This window comes from Haematobia irritans, chromosome 1 (genome assembly GCF_050003625.1).
Source record: "Haematobia irritans isolate KBUSLIRL chromosome 1, ASM5000362v1, whole genome shotgun sequence".
NCBI lineage: Eukaryota > Metazoa > Arthropoda > Insecta > Diptera > Muscidae > Haematobia > Haematobia irritans.
Window position 1 is genome coordinate 250,335,001 of NC_134397.1, and position 16,769 is coordinate 250,351,769.

Sequence of the window (16,769 nt, forward strand, 5' to 3'; positions counted from 1 at the left end):
TAAGGGTTTACCAACTCCCCCTAAAAAATACCATGCAATATTTCTTCAACTGTTATTATATATCCTTGTAATAAATGTTCTGTGTTCTTCGCATATTCTCGAATTTATTTCATACTTGTTGAAGTATATTAACAAAAAGCATACATAGTAACTGACAATTGTGACAAATTCAAAATAAAATTATTTATACAAACAATTTTAAAGTATTCAATTTACTTTAAAATTATGACAGAAAATTATTGGAAAAAATGGTTCTCACAAAGTGATGGTGTGTATATAAAGGGTGATTTGTTAAGAGCTTGATAACTTTAAAAAAAAAAAAAAACGCATAAAATTTGCAAAATCTCATCGGTTCTTTATTTGAAACGTTAGATTGGTCCATGACATTTACTTTTTGAAGATAATTTCATTTAAATGTTGACCGCGGCTGCGTCTTAGGTGGTCCATTCGGAAAGTCCAATTTTGGGCAACTTTTTCGAGCATTTCGGCCGGAATAGCCCGAATTTCTTCGGAAATGTTGTCTTCCAAAGCTGGAATAGTTGCTGGCTTATTTCTGTAGACTTTAGACTTGACGTAGCCCCACAAAAAATAGTCTAAAGGCGTCAAATCGCATGATCTTGGTGGCCAACTTACCGGTCCATTTCTTGAGATGAATTGTTCTCCGAAGTTTTCCCTCAAAATGGCCATAGAATCGCGAGCTGTGTGGCATGTAGCGCCATCTTGTTGAAACCACATGTCAACCAAGTTCAGTTCTTCCATTTTTGGCAACAAAAAGATTGTTAGCATCGAACGATAGCGATCGCCATTCACCGTAACGTTGCGTCCAACAGCATCTTTGAAAAAATACGGTCCAATGATTCCACCAGCGTACAAACTACACCAAACAGTTCATTTTTCGGGATGCATGGGCAGTTCTTGAACGGCTTCTGGTTGCTCTTCACTCCAAATGCGGCAATTTTGCTTATTTACGTTGCCATTCAACCAGAAATGAGCCTCATCGCTGAACAAAATTTGTCGATAAAAAAGCGGATTTTCTGCCAACTTTTCTAGGGCCCATTCACTGAAAATTCGACGTTGTGGCAGATCGTAAGTCTATTCATGATGAAATGTCAAAGCATACTGACCATCTTTCTCTTTGACACCATGTCTGAAATCCCACGTGATCTGTCAAATACTAATGCATGAAAATCCTAACCTCAAAAGAATCACCCTTTATAACCATAGCGGTAGCCGAAACATTTTTTCCGCGCCGACAAATGCAATAAGCTTGTCTGCAAAAATTTCCTCTTTTTCTTGTTTGCGAGTGTTTTTGATGTCACTACAGCTTGATTTTTCAATATTTAATATTGAAGTTCAATAAAACCTTGTTATTTGTTGATTTATTTCAAGAATAAAGGAATTTGGGATTTTAGGCTACCCATACACACGTAAACAAGTGTTTGCCTTCGCTATGGTTATATTTATACACATACTGCCGTTATTAAACCAAAAGGCAAAGCAGCCAACAACTAAACAATTTAACATTTTAATACTAATGACGCATAAAAAATTAAATATCTGTTGTTTTGTTGTGTAAAATGTATGTTATTATTTTTTTTTATTGTAAAAAAAAAGGCAAAAATAAAAGGTATTTTAACACAAATGCCTATATAGACTACGTAAGGTAACATACACTGTATGGTAACATATACATCAGATATTTTTGAATATTTTCCTGTTCTAAGCATTTAATTTTATATAATACGATTGAAGGGCTATACACCATATATACAATATATTTCATTTTGTTTGTCGGCTGTCTCAATGTTTCGTTTATGGGAGGTATTTTTCCAAACACACACTGGGTTTGCAATTTCAAATGCTAAAATCTTGTGTGGAGTATAAAACACAAGCTTTCGTTTTCTCCGCAATCGCTAATCGTATCCAGACGAAACACTTTCACATTCAGTTTTGTGGAAGCCGTAGATCAACTTAGTCTTGGAATCCAAAGTGTTACGCAGTGGTTACAAAAACAAAAACATTTATGATATGGCGGGGTTTAGCAAATTCTTTGAAGAACACGTTAAACATCAATCTTGTCAAAGTTTAGGTTTACACCAGGATAGTTGTTTGGTGAATTACTTTAAAGATCTTCTAAGATATGCTTTGTCCAATTTGAAATATTTTGCTCCAGTTTGTTTGGTAAGTTTCCACCCGCCTTAAAAAAAAAAAAACAAAAACAATCCGAAAATAGGTCATTCCAATATTTAATCACAAATGAAATTGTATTTATGTTCACCACAATAACGTCACAACATCATCATCATAATCATTGACCCAATAGCTACCGATAGTTATAAATTGGCACAGCTTAAGCAAGAAAAAAATACGCCAATATTTGGAATACTATTTACACTGTTCATCCATGGGAGCATTCATTGGATACATAATCAATGCTTTGATATGTTTACTAAGGTAAGTGGTTGTATTGAAAACAGTTGTGGAGCATCAACTTGCCTCACATGTATTTTTTTTCTCTCTCTCCTCTCGCTCTCTCTATCTCACGCCTTAACTTCATTTCAGAAAAGGTCATTTTGGCATCTACAATTTTGTGTTTGTTCCCTCATTATTTGGAGCTGCTTCATTACATTTTCTTGGTTCAGATCGCGTGATACAATTATTTGAGACAAGCATTTTTCAATGTGTAAGTAAATGTGAAAGAGAGATTTTATTTATGTTATGTTATGTTATGTGATCTTTCTCCGTTAACCAATGCACTATGGGCGAAAATTGAAAATTTGCGGCAAAAATTATTTACAATCAATCGAGTATCTCCAAACATTGTCTATCGATATTTCACGCAGAGAAGAAACATGATTGCCACAATCATATTCGAAGAGCAAAATAATATGATAGCAGCTATTTTTGCGGCGACCATGTAACATTTTAACCTGCAACCATGTTGGCTCAGTGAACATGGTTCTAAGAAAAATACAATTGTCCTCATCTAAAATGTTATTATATTGATAAAAAGAATTTTGTTTCCATTAAAAGACAATGGTCACGATCTAAAATGTTATGTTATTCGTCAAAAATGTTTTTCTTCTAGTTAAAAGAACATGGTCACAACCTAAAATGTTTTGATTTTTATGAAAAAACTTTTTTCGTCGTCGAAAAAAGGACGCCACTTGAGAAAAGAAAACACAAAATCAACTTTATTTATTTGTTTTTATTTATTTATAATCTAATTCATTGTTTATTTGTATTTATAATGTCGTGCAAGCAAACTTCACATATTTTTACACACTCTAGTTTGGTTCAATTTCAACAATAAGTAATCATTCCATATTTACATCGTGCCCATCAAATGTACAAACGCAGACATCATGTAACTGCAAATAAAAATAAATTATACCATATATCAAAATGCAGAACAAAAACCAGGTATATTTTTTTCAATTACACTTTCCTTTTTGGTATTCACATAAAACCACGTGCCATTTCTGAATAAATAAATTAACACAAAACACAATAATTCCGTATTCTCCGTCCATTCCAAGAAACAATCAACACACGACTGACGCGCAAAATGAAAATCGTGTGTACCTGCTCAATGTTTTTATAAAATTCTTGTCGCTGCAAAAAAATTAGAAAATTAAATGGTCACGAAAACAATGTACATGGTCTTTATGGCCATGTAATGGTTGTAGACATGTCTATACGTAAACTATAAAAATATTTTTTTCTCTGCAAAAAAGTAAAAAAATTGAATGGTCAGATACATGATTTTCCTGACCATATAATGGTCTCAAATTCTATCATTTAAATAATAGAACATGTTTGCGGCATTTGAGAACCATTTAAATGCTTATTGCCAACATATATTTTTCTCCGCTCGAAAATTATTTGTACAAAGACAAAATACATGGTTTTCGCGACAATTACATACTCTAAATAAGCATTAAATGGATGCGGCAACCATGTCCAAACATGTTTTTTCTGTGCGTGTTCTTATCAAAATCAAATGTTAACAACAAAAAGGGAGTTAATCCCCCTTATTCCAGGAACGTTACTATAGAGGGGTCGAAATTGTAATTCCACTTGGAATACTATAGAATATACTCATATATGAAGTTTAATTTATACTTGCTTATTTTCCTTATTAAGAAAGTGCCTTATGCCCAGAAATTGATGTAACAGGTTGGCTGATAAGTCCCCGGTCTAACAAAGAAAAACACATTTTTTTGTCAAAATTCGTTTTTATTATTCAATATAGTTCCCTTCAAGAGCGATAAACGATTATAACGACCTTCCAATTTTTTGATACCATTTTAGTAGTACTCCTTCGGTTTTGCCTCAAAATAGGCCTCAGTTTCGGCGATCACCTCTTCATTGCAGCCAAATTTTTTCCCTGCGGCATCCTTTTGAGGTCTGAGAACAAGAAAAAGTCGCTGGGGGCCAGATCTGGAGAATACGAAACCCAATTCATGAATTTTTGCAATCGTTCTCAATGACTTGTGGCACGGTGCGTTGTGTTGGTGGAACAACACTTTCTTCTTCTTCATATGGGGCCGTTTTGCCGCGATTTCGACCTTTAAACGATCCATTAACGCCATATAATAGTCACTGTTGATGGGTTTTCCCTTCTAAAGATAATCGATAAAAATTATTCCATGCACATCCCAAAAAACAGAGGCCATTACTTTGCCAGCGGACTTTTGAGTCTTTCCATGCTTCGGAGACGGTTCGCCGGTCGCTGTCCACTCAGCCGACTGTCGATTGGACTCAGGAGTGTAGTGATGGAGCCATGTTTCATCCATTGTCACATATCGACGAAAAAACTCGGCTGCATTACGAGTTAACAGCTGCAAACACCGTTCAGAATCATCAACACGTTGTTGTTTTTGGTCAAATGTGAGCTCGCGCGGCACCCATTTTGCACAGAGCTTCCGCATATCCAAATATTTATGAATGATATGATCAACACGTTCCTTTGATATCTTTAAGGCCTCTGCTATCTCGATCAACTTCATTTTACGGTCATTCAAAATCATATTGTGGATTTTTTTGATGTTTTCGTCAGTAACCACCTCTTTCGGGCATCCACTGCGTTCACCGTCCTCCGTGCTCTTTTCACCACGCTTGAATTTTGCATACCAATCAATTATTGTTGATTTCCCTGGGGCAGAGTCCGAAAACTCATTATAAAGCCAAGTTTTTGCTTCCACCGTATTTTTTCCCTTCAGAAAACAGTATTTTATCAAAACACGAAATTCCTTTTTTTTCCATTTTTTCACAATAACAAAAGTTGCTTTACAAAAGACGCTCTATCTCACAAACTAATTGACTTACAGACGTCAAATTTGAAGGTTGGTACTATATAAAAATAATATGCATTTAATACTAGCGACGCCATCTATGTGTCAGACCGGGGACTTATCAGCCAACCTGTTACTATTAAAACCACAAATTCAAGTTCAAAACAAAAATATTTTTTAAAGTGTTTACAACATTTTGAACAACTAATCCTCCTATTAGAATCCACATTTAAACGTTCTTTTATTCACATTTATTGCGAAAAAATTAGGCACGAAACTTTTCTCCTTGGGTACACACAACTTGTATAAATTTTGGTAAACATTGGCAGCTTTTTTTTCTCATGAACAGGGTTGCCAAGTTTTAAATTAACTCTCGATTAGTACTTTCCAAGATGTACTAAAGTAATTTCTATTGGAACGTCCAATAATTTTTCATTTTGAAAATTTTACATTTTGCCGCTGTTTTGCGATTTCCGCCCATAGTGCAATGGTGGAATATAACAGGCTCCATTGTATTCAACAAACAAGGCCCTGATGAACGGTTCGTTACTTCTTGTAATTCATTGTACAAATAGGCTAGCAATACGTATACTGAAAAAAATATTTACATTATATTAAATATTACGCAACCTAAAAATATTAAGGACAAATTTCTTTAAAATAAGGAAATTTAAATTAAAATAAAGTTTCTAATTTTTGCTAATTTTTTTTTAAATTAGGACATAAATTTGTGTCCCTCCGTTAAAACCGTATCTCTTTAAGCTAAGGTAAATTTTCATTAAATTAAGAAACACATTTTTAATTTAAAGAAATCGTCCTTAATTTAACTGAATTATTGAATATTTAGATTCCAGTTAAAAATGCTTCTAACATAGACTAAGACTAATTTTAAGAATTTAGCATCTTTTTTTGGAAGTAAGAAAACAATTTTTGCTTTGAAGTATCCTTTATTATTTGGATTTTTAAACTGACAGTTGTTTCTACGTGAATAGGTTTATTAATATGCAGTGAAAAGAGAAAGAAAATTCGAACAAGTATATACAGCCGTAAGTTCGGCCAGTCCGAATCTTATGTACCCTCCACCATGGATTGCGTAGAAACTTCTACTAAAGACTGTCATCCACAATCGAACTACCTGGGTTGCGGTAACACTTGCCGATGACAAGGTACCTTAAAACTTCTTAACACCGTTTTCTAAATTGTAAGTCAGTCCATATTCCATACGTATATAATTCAGTTTGACAAAATTTTCTATAGAAATAAAAGTTTGACAAAAGTTTCTATAGAAATAAAATTTTGACAGAATTTTCTATAGAAATAAAATTTTGACAAAATTTTCTATAGAAATAAAATTTTTACAAAATTTTCTATAGAAATAAAATTTTTACAAAATTTTCTATAGAAATAGAATTTTGACAAAATTTTCTATAAAACAAAAATATTTACAAAATTTTCTATAGAAATAAAATTTTTACAAAATTTTCTATAGAAATAAAATTTTTGCAAAATGTTCTATAGAACTAAAATTTTTGCAAAATTTTCTATATAAATAAAATTTTGTCAAAATTTTCTATGGAAATAAAATTTTGACAAAATTTTCTATGGAAATAAAATTTTGACAAAATTTTCTATAGAAATAGAATTTTGACAAAATTTTCTATAAAACAAAAAAATGTACAAAATTTTCTATAGAAATAAAATTTTTGCAAAATTTTCTATAGAACTAAAATTTTTGCAAAATTTTCTATATAAATATAATTTTGTCAAAATTTTCTATAGAACTAAAATTTTTGCAAAATTTTCTATATAAATAAAATTTTGTCAAAATTTTCTATGGAAATAATATTTTGACAAAATTTTCTATGGAAATAAAATTTAGACAAAATTTTCTATACACAGAAAAATATATCACCAAAATATTTCCAATTAAAAAGTTAATTGATACTATTAACTTTTTAATCAAGATATTAACATTAAGTTAATTAAGTCAATGATTGAACTTTTTAAAATTTCTAATTAAAAAATTAATTGATACAATTAACTTTTTAATCAAATTTGGAAGACTAAGTCAGTTAAAAAAAGTGATGAAAATTTTTTTTTAATTTTTAATTAAATATATATTTCAAACAATCTATTGTTAATCCAAATAAAAACTCTAAGCCAATTCAGAAAGTAATTGAAAATAGTTACCTTTTATTTAATTAAGAAATTAATTGATTTTGCAATAAACATCAATTAACTTTTTAATTGAATCAATTAAAAACTTAATTGAAAATTTCTAATGAAATCAGTTAATTTTTTAATTAAGAATTTTTTTCTATGCCCAATTAAAACTGTGATTGATACTATCATTTTCGTGATTGAAGACATTTCAATTAAAAAATTCAATTAATTTCGTGATTGAATCAGAAAAAACATTTTTGTGCGTAGAAATAAAATTTAGACAACATTTTCTATAGAAATAAAATTTAGACAAAATTTTCTATAGAAATAAAATTTTGACAAAATTTTCTATGCAAAAATTGCAAAATTTTCTATAGAAATAATTTTTTTGCAAAATTTTCTATATAAATAAAATTTTGAGAAAGTTTTCTACAGAAATAACATTTTGACCAAAAATTTCAATAGAAATAAAATTTTGACAAAATTTTCTATAAAAACAGAATTTTTAAATTTTCTATAAAACAAAAAATTTGACAAAATTTTCTACAGAAATAAAATTTTGACAAAATTTTCTATAGAAATAAAATTTTGACAAAATTTTCTAAAGAAATAAAATTTTGACAAAATTTTCTATAGAAAAAAAATTTTAACAAAATTTTCTATGGAAATAAAATTTTTACAAAATTATCTATAGAAATAAATTTTTTGCAAAATTTTCTATATAAATAAAATTTTGAGAAAGTTTTCTACAGAAATAAAATTTTTACCAAAAATTTCAATAGAAATAAAATTTTGACAAAATTTTCCATAAAAACAGAATTTTTAAATTTTCTATAAAACAAAAAAATTGACAAAATTTTCTACAGAAATAAAATTTTGACAAAATTTTCTATAGAAATAAAATTTTGACAAAATTCTCTAAAGAAATAAAATTTTGACAAAATTTTCTATAGAAATACAATTTTAACAAAATTTTCTATAGAAATAAAATTTTGAAAAAATTTTCTATAGAAATACAATTTTTACAAAATTTTCTATAAAAATAAAATTTTGGCTGATTACTTTTGGGGATATGGACCGATTTTTGTGTGATTGCGATCGGCTATATATATAACTATAGACCGATATGGACCAATTTTTGCATAGCTGATAGCGGCCATATACTAGCGCAATGTACCAAATTTCAAACAAATCGGTTGAATTTTGCTCCTCCAAGAGGTTCCGGAGTTTAAATCGAATTATATGGGGGCTATATATAATTATGGACCGATATGAACCAATTTTTGCATGGCTGTTAGCGGCCATATACTTGCGCAATGTACCAAAATTCAACCGAATCGCTTGAATTTTGCTCCTCCAAGAGGTTCCGGAAGTCAAATCTGGGGATCGATTTATATGGGGGCTATATATAATTATGGACCAATATGAACCAATTTTTGCATGTTTATTAGAGACCATATACTAACACCACGTACCAAATTTCAACCGGATCGGATGAAATTTACTCTTCCAAGAGGCTCCGGAGTTCAAATCTGGGGATCGGTTTATATGGGGGCTATATATAATTTTGGACCGATGTGAACCAATTTTTGTGGTTTGGTTGTTAAAGACCCTATATTAAGACCACGTACCAAATTTCTACCGGATCGGATGGTTATTTTTTTTTCTTTCAAATTCACTTTTTATTTTTATCAGTATCTAATGTTTACAAATCGAAAAACTTCTTCGCTTCCACCGGGGTTTGAACCTGGGTCTGTTGGCACCATAACAGAACGCCTTAGCACACTCAGCCACAAAACGCCACAAAACGAAACGAACGAAAGCGTCTATTCAAATGTTAGTGATATGAACCTAATATGATCCCACGGCATGACATTCTAACTACTTCCTGAGATGTTCTTTATTATTATGAAAGAAAAAAACTAAAGAACGCCGGTTCAAATCTCACCAGCGGCAATGTTTTTATTAAATATTATATTAGTGTATAAATACATTTTTTCCATAAAAATCAACAAAAAATTAAAAATTATCGTAATTTGCAAAACCTTCTCAAAAGAACTTGCATGGAAGTGAAAAAGTCAAACAGCACTGGTTCAAATCTCAGCGGGGATGATTTTTTAAATTATTTTTTTTACTTTTTTATTGATTTTCTATTCTTTTTTTGCCAAATTTAATTGTCCAAAACATAAATTTTCACTTAAAACGGACTAATTCCGTACTTTCTAAGAAAGGATTGCATCGGAAGTGAAAAAATCGATAGGGGATCCCGGGATGCGCTTTAAAAGAAATGTTTGTGGACTTGTCCAAAAGGACTGCATCGGAAAAAACTTGATTGGGGATTCCGGGAAGCGCTTTAAAAGAAATGTTTGTGGAACAACTTCCAAATTGTTTTTTCTGGAATATTAAAGGTTAATTTAAGTTGCTGACTAATACTAACCTTTCCGTGATTGAAGCAGTTTAAATTACAAATTAATTAGATCAATTAATTTCGTGATTTGAGACAAATGTACGGAAGAAGCATTGACATGTTTTTTGACATAATTACCTTAACTATAATTAGTTGTGTCATGTAGTTATATGTATTTTGATTCGCTAATATTTTTTAGGGTGTAAATTAAAGATAAACCTTTCTATTGTTTGCATTTGTGTAATTTTCAAAGACAAATTGATTGACATCGGTTATAAATTTAAATTGCAAATTATAGTGCAAAAAGTTTCTAAAGAAAATAAAAAAAAGTTCTGTACATGTGCAAAAGTGGTCGTCAAGTCCAAGGCCTTAGCTTATAGAATTTTATACATTTAAATTTACATTTTTTTATTGATTACTTAGGTAGCAAGTCTAAAATCTCACTACTCACTATAATTTGCTTGGAGAAAATAAATTATTAAAATTATTGAAAATACATTTTAAATGCAGAGGCTTCAGAGCTGTAAATTAAATCGGCTACAAAGAGACTCTTTTCAAAGAGAATTCGAATTTTAGAATGACCACACAGCAAAATATGCATGGCAAAAAAAAACAATGAAAATTTTCTTTTTGGATCCGGAAGTGGTGCAAAATTAATCTTAAACAATGTATTTTACAATTTACACATTTTTTTGTTTTCGTTTTCGACTTTTATCTCCAAATAAAGGCGTTTTGAATAATACTACCAACAAAGCCGTATTCAGGGGGGGGTGAGGGGGAAAAATTTTGGTCACTTTGCCAGTTACTCAGGGATGGAAAATACAATTTCACTGGAAGATTATTGTCAAGAGACTGAATTTTAAAGAAAATAAAATTTTGACAAAATTTTCTATAGAAATAAAATTTTGCAAAAATTTCCTATAGAAATAAAATTTTTACAAAATTTTCAATTGAAATAAAATTTTGACGAAATTTTCTATAAAAATAAAATTTTGCAAAAATTCTATATTGAAATAAAATGTTGACAACAATTTCTACCGAAATAAAAAATCGATAATATAGAATCGCATTCTTTTTTCGACTAAAACTTTCTTGAAGTTCAATAAAATCCTGTTTTTGACTATGTCTTTTACAAAATCGAAATTTTCTTCCCACATGAACATGTCTGTTTTGCCATATTTGTAAAAGACTATTAGCAAATAAGGTTGATAAAAACTTTCTCAAAATATTAAAATATTTTGTCAAAGCTATTGTACCATAAATCTGATATCGACTCAAAAATGTCTACACAAAAGGTACTAAATCATTCGCGGGGGTACTACGGTACTGACCGGGGTGAAAAAGGTTTGAAACAAGTGCTATAGTACTGCATTTTCTATCCCTGCAGTTACTACGTGCTCATCCGAACGTTCATTTTCAACAATGAAGAGATTAAAGACGTATCTTAGAAATTCGACTAGCGAGAGTAGACTCAAAGGATTGGCATTAATGGCGGTTCATCGCCGAATAAATGTGCCGACTGAAGAAGTCCTTGATTTATTTGCTGCCCAAAAAGCCCGTCGGCTCAATTTAATATTATAACAAGTATATACAGCACTAAGTTCGGCCGGGCCGAATCTTAAATACCCACCACCATGAACCAAATATTAGGGTTTCCTTTGAAATTTCAGAAGGGCTTGAGGACTTGAGGATATTCCCGAAGATAAATTTAAAGATTTCACCTATGAGGACTATATCAGATTCTGGATTTATAAGAACCATTTTTGTTTGAGTTTTAAAGAAATCATTAACATCTCTTGTAAGTGTGCAAGAAAATTATAAAATAACGTCTTGATTTGAAATCTTAAATCTGTAGAAGTAAAATCTAGAAATTTTACATTGAGTTTCAAGCAATTTTCATGATCAGTGCGCCTTCTACACCCTCAAGAAGTGAAGTCGGTCTATATGGAGGCATTACCAAATGGATCGATAAAAACTTAATCCGATACACGTTTTTGTGAGCCTAAAATACCAGAATATTTACAATTTCAGGCAAATCAGATAAAAACTACGGTTTCTAGAAACCCAAGGAGTTAAATCGGGAGATCGTTCTTATGGGGGCTATACTAAAATATGGACCGATACTCACCGTTTTCGGCACACCTCTTTAAGACCCGAAAATACCTCTAGATTTCCAATTTCAGGCAAATAGGATAAAAACTTCGGATTCTAGAAGCCCAAGAAGTAAAATCTTGAAATCGGTCTATATGGGGGCTATACCAAAATATGGACCGATACTCACCATTTTCGGCACACCTCTTTATGGTCCTAAAATACCTGTAGATTTCCAATTCCAGACAAATTGGATAAAAACTACGGTTTCTATAAGCCCAAGACCCCAAATCGGGAGGTCGTTTTATATGGGGACCATACCAAAACATGGACCGATACTCACAATTTTTGGCACACGTATTTGTGGTCCTACAATACCTCTAGATTTCCAATTTCAGGTAAATTGAATAAAAACTGCGGTTTCTATAAGCCCAAGAAGTAAAATCGTGAGATCGGTCTATATGGGGGCTATACCAAAATATTGACCGATACTCACAATTTTTGGCACATGTATTTGTGGTCCTACAATACCTCTAGATTTCCAATTTCAGATAAATTGAATAAAAACTGCGGTTTCTATAAGCCCAAGAAGTAAAATCGGGAGATCGGTCTATATGGGGGCTATACCAAAACATGGACCGATACTCACCATTTTTGGCACACCTCTTTATGGTCATAAAATACCTCTAGATTTCAAATTTCAGGCAAATTGGATAACACCAACAAAATTGGATAACACCAACAAAATTGGATAACACCAAGACCCCAAATCGGGAGTTCGGTTTATATGGGGACTATATCAAAACCTGGACCGATATAGCCCATCTTCGAACTTGACCTGCCTGCAGACAAAAGACGAGTTTGTGCAAAATTTCAGTACGATTGCTTCATTATTGAAGACTGTAGCGTGATTACAACAGACAGACAGACGGACATCGTTATATCGTCTTAGAATTTCTCCCTGATCAAGAATATATATACATTATATAGTCGGAAATCGATATTTCGATATGTTACAAACGGAATGACAAACTTATTATACCCCCGTCACCATTCTATGGTGGTGGGTATAAAAATATTGTATACATACCTATGCATAAATAAAATTTTCTACACATGAGATTATATGAATATTTTTTTTAAGTTGAACAAAAGGAATCAAGGCATATTAATAAGGTAGTTGCATGCTATCAGGTGATTACAATTTTTTTCATTTCAGCAGAAATTTGATTGTCGTTTTTGCTTAATGGCATAGGCGTAGCAAAAGGGGTTTTATGGGTTTGTCATCTTCACCTACCAAATACCATGCAGTATTTCTTCAAATATGGTATTCAAAATAAAGGGTGATACGGTCAAAATTTGATCAATATAAACTTGACGTATTTCTTTAAATTTTGCATTTAAAAAACCTGAACACCCCTCATTTTGAAGGTGTGTGTGTAGAATGTTGCTCCTATTTTGATTTTGGAATTCACTCTTCAGTTGTCAAAATGCCGTCCAAGCAAGAAGGGCAGCGTATCAAAATTTTGCTCGCGCATCGCGAAAATCCGAGCTACTCGCACGCAAAGCTGGCAAAATCGCTAAAAGTTGCCAAATCAAGCGTTACAAATGTAATTAAAGTGTTTGGGGAACGTTTGTCGACAGCCAGGAAGTCTGGATCGGAGGAAATCGAAAACCGGAAGCCGCTGAGACGACAAGGAGAGTTGCCGGTAGTTTCAAGCGAAACCCTAACCTCTATCTCCGAGATGCCGCAAATAAGCTGGGTGTATCGTCTATAACCGTGCATCGAGCCAAAAAACGAGCCGGACTATCGACTTACAAGAAGGTAGTGACTCCAAATCGCGATGATAAACAAAATACGACGGCCAAAGCGCGATCCCGGAGGCTGTACACGACGATACTGACGAAGTTTGACTGCGTGGTAATGGACGACGAAACCTACGTCAAAGCCGACTACAAGCAGCTTCCGGGACAAGAGTTTTATACGGCAAAAGGAAGGGGAAAGGTAGCAGATATTTTCAAGCACATAAAACTGTCAAAGTTCGCAAAGAAATATCTGGTTTGGCAAGCCATCTGTACCTGTGGCTTGAAAAGCAGCATTTTCATAGCTTCCGGGACTGTCAACCAAGAAATTTACGTGAAAGAGTGTTTGAATAAACATCTGCTGCCTTTCCTGAAAAACACGGTTGTTCCGTACAGTTTTGGCCGGATTTGGCATCTTGCCATTACGGTAAAAAGGCCATGGAGTAGTACGCCGCCAACAACGTCCAGCTGGTTCCCAGAGCTCCGCCCAATTGAGAAATACTGGGCTATTGTCAAGCGGAACCTAAAGAAGACTAAAAAACTGCTAAGGACGAGCAGCAGTTCAAGGCAAACTGGCTTTCTGCGGCGAAGAAGGTGGGCAAGGTGGCTGTACAAAATCTGATGGCAGGTGTCAAGCGTGAGGCCCGGCAATTCGGATTTGGAAAAGCGAAAGCCTAACCGAATATTTTTCCTGAATTTTATACTAATTGAACTTGAAAAAGAAATTTAATTTGATTTTTTAAATAAACGATTTCACCGATTTACACGCGTTTTCCCTTGACCAAATTTTGACCGTATCACCCTTTATGGTATATTAATTGAATTAAAAATATCGGTTTCTTCCCATCTACACGAATTAATTGTTTCTCTTTTTGAAGTATCTTACCAATGCGCACAAATTACGGCTTTCACCTCCTAAGAGAACGTTTCTAGCTAGGCCAATGTTTAATTGACAATTGTGACAAATAAAAATAAAAATTCAAAATAAAATTATTTTATACCAAAAATTTTTAAATTTTCAATTTGCTTTAAATTTATGACCGGTCTGTTCCCATCTACACGAATGCCGGTTTCTTCCCACCTACACGAATTAATTGTTTCTCTTTTTGAAGTATCTTACCAATGCGCACAAATTACGACATTCACCCCCTAGGAGAACGTTGCTAACTACGCCAATGTTTAATTGACAACTGTGACAAATGAAAATAAAAATTCAAAATAAAATTATTTTATACAGAAAATTTTGAAATATTCAATTTGCTTAAAATTTATGACAGAAAAGTATCGAAATAAATTGTCTTCATAATTGATGGTAAGAATTACTTCATGCACCCAAAAAAAGTGACCCCACCGTGGATGAAAATGTAGGTTTATTTTAGAAAATTTTCACGAAAATAGTTTTCTAATTGCAACATATTACAAATAAGTTAATACTTTTTGTCAAATTGAAGAACATTTTTTAAAAATAATTAATTTTTTTTTCTGTTGTTTAAGAAAATTTCATATGTTGAAAGAAAAAAATTGGATTTAAAAATTGTTAAAATGTCTTTAGCGCTGTACGAAGTTTGAGACAGGTATAATTTTAGTAAAATTTACTCATTTGGGAGACTTATGAACTCAATTTAAGCAAACTTCTGCCATTTTAGGAAAATATGAAATATTTTATTTTTTAGTCAAATTTTGCACTATATTTGTATACAACTTTTTTCTTATTTTTAGTTCACGTCATTAAAGTTAGCAAAAAATTATTCAAATAAGGAATATTTATTCATATTGTGCAAAACTTAACTAAAATCAACAAATCTTCATGAACTAAAATAAAGTTCATTTGGCATTAGAGCCCCTTTTTTCTGGGTGTGAAGTAATAATAATTGCAATTATTCTTGCGAACCGTAACATATTTCCTCATATTTCGAACCCTACATCGATACATTTTCAGATTTTCTCAATTTCAAATTTCCCACTTGTTGAACAATGTTTCAATTTGACTGACAACAAATAAAATCTCAGTAAATTCTCGTTCTATAGAAATCTCATAATATTATGGAATACAATTTTGTGCAATTTTCGCACGATGCAGTTCATTCTTCGTATAAAACAGTTCATTTATTTTTTGTGCATATTGTTAGGTAATGTAGAATTAATTGAATTTAAATCACTTGTAATTTTTCTATTTACCCCAGCGTAATAGATTGTAACTTTGTCTGAAACTAATACATATCTACAGTATTATTCGATCGAAAATAATCGCCAATTAAAATTCATCTACATACTTTATTTGCTAAACTATGCGTTGCCCTTATCTGGCTCGGCGATGCACTTTATACTTAATTTTATTACATTGTTAAATTCCCAGTAGGGGATTTCGTTACTTCTCACAAAATTATGCCCTTTGTACTAAAAATATTATCAGGTGTAGCCATTAGCGTAGCTAGACAATTTTCCTAGGGGGGGGCTATAGCCCCCCTAGCTAAAACTTTATAGACTGAACTTATAGGTTCAACTAATGTTTTATTTCATAAAATTGAATAAAAAATAGACATCAAAATAACTCGACAATCAATTTATAATAAAGCAACTAAAAGTACCCTACGGGGAAATTGGTGCAAATTGCCACTGACGGACCTATCACAGAACTGGTACCTGTGCTCCAGTTAGTTGCAGTTTTCACATTTAGTGAAATAAAATTATCAGAATAACCTTTTTGTTCGACATATTTCAAAAGTTTTTTTTTCATTTCGGGTTCGATTAGGAGCCCAAATTGAAAGAGATTTCTAAGAGTTTGTCCGAGACTGGTTCCTGAGGACCTGTTTATGGGTTGCTCCTGCTAAATTTTCCCAGGACGTGTCCTTTGGGATGAGTCCAAGACGCGTCCTAAAATGTAAGTTTACTCCGTCAATGACAAACCCATGCAGCGTTGCCAATTTAGCTTTTTTCCCGCTAGATTTGGCTTTTTTTGAAGACGTTTAGCGGGAAAAAAATGCATTTAGCTTTTAGCTTTTTTTCTG

The 16,769-nt window shown here is 32.2% G+C and overlaps 1 protein-coding gene across 1 annotated transcript in view; it reads left to right on the forward strand.

The window, feature by feature from the left end:
* Positions 1-1,870: 1,870 nt before the first annotated feature.
* Positions 1,871-16,769, forward strand: part of LOC142219932 (uncharacterized) — a 32,162-nt gene continuing 17,263 nt past the window's right edge. Inside the window, exons 1-3 of the mRNA XM_075288712.1 lie at positions 1,871-2,181; positions 2,324-2,454; positions 2,563-2,683. Of these exons, the coding sequence (XP_075144827.1) occupies positions 2,029-2,181; positions 2,324-2,454; positions 2,563-2,683 (405 nt within the window). The 5' untranslated portion in view covers positions 1,871-2,028. The remainder of the gene's footprint in view (positions 2,182-2,323; positions 2,455-2,562; positions 2,684-16,769) is intronic.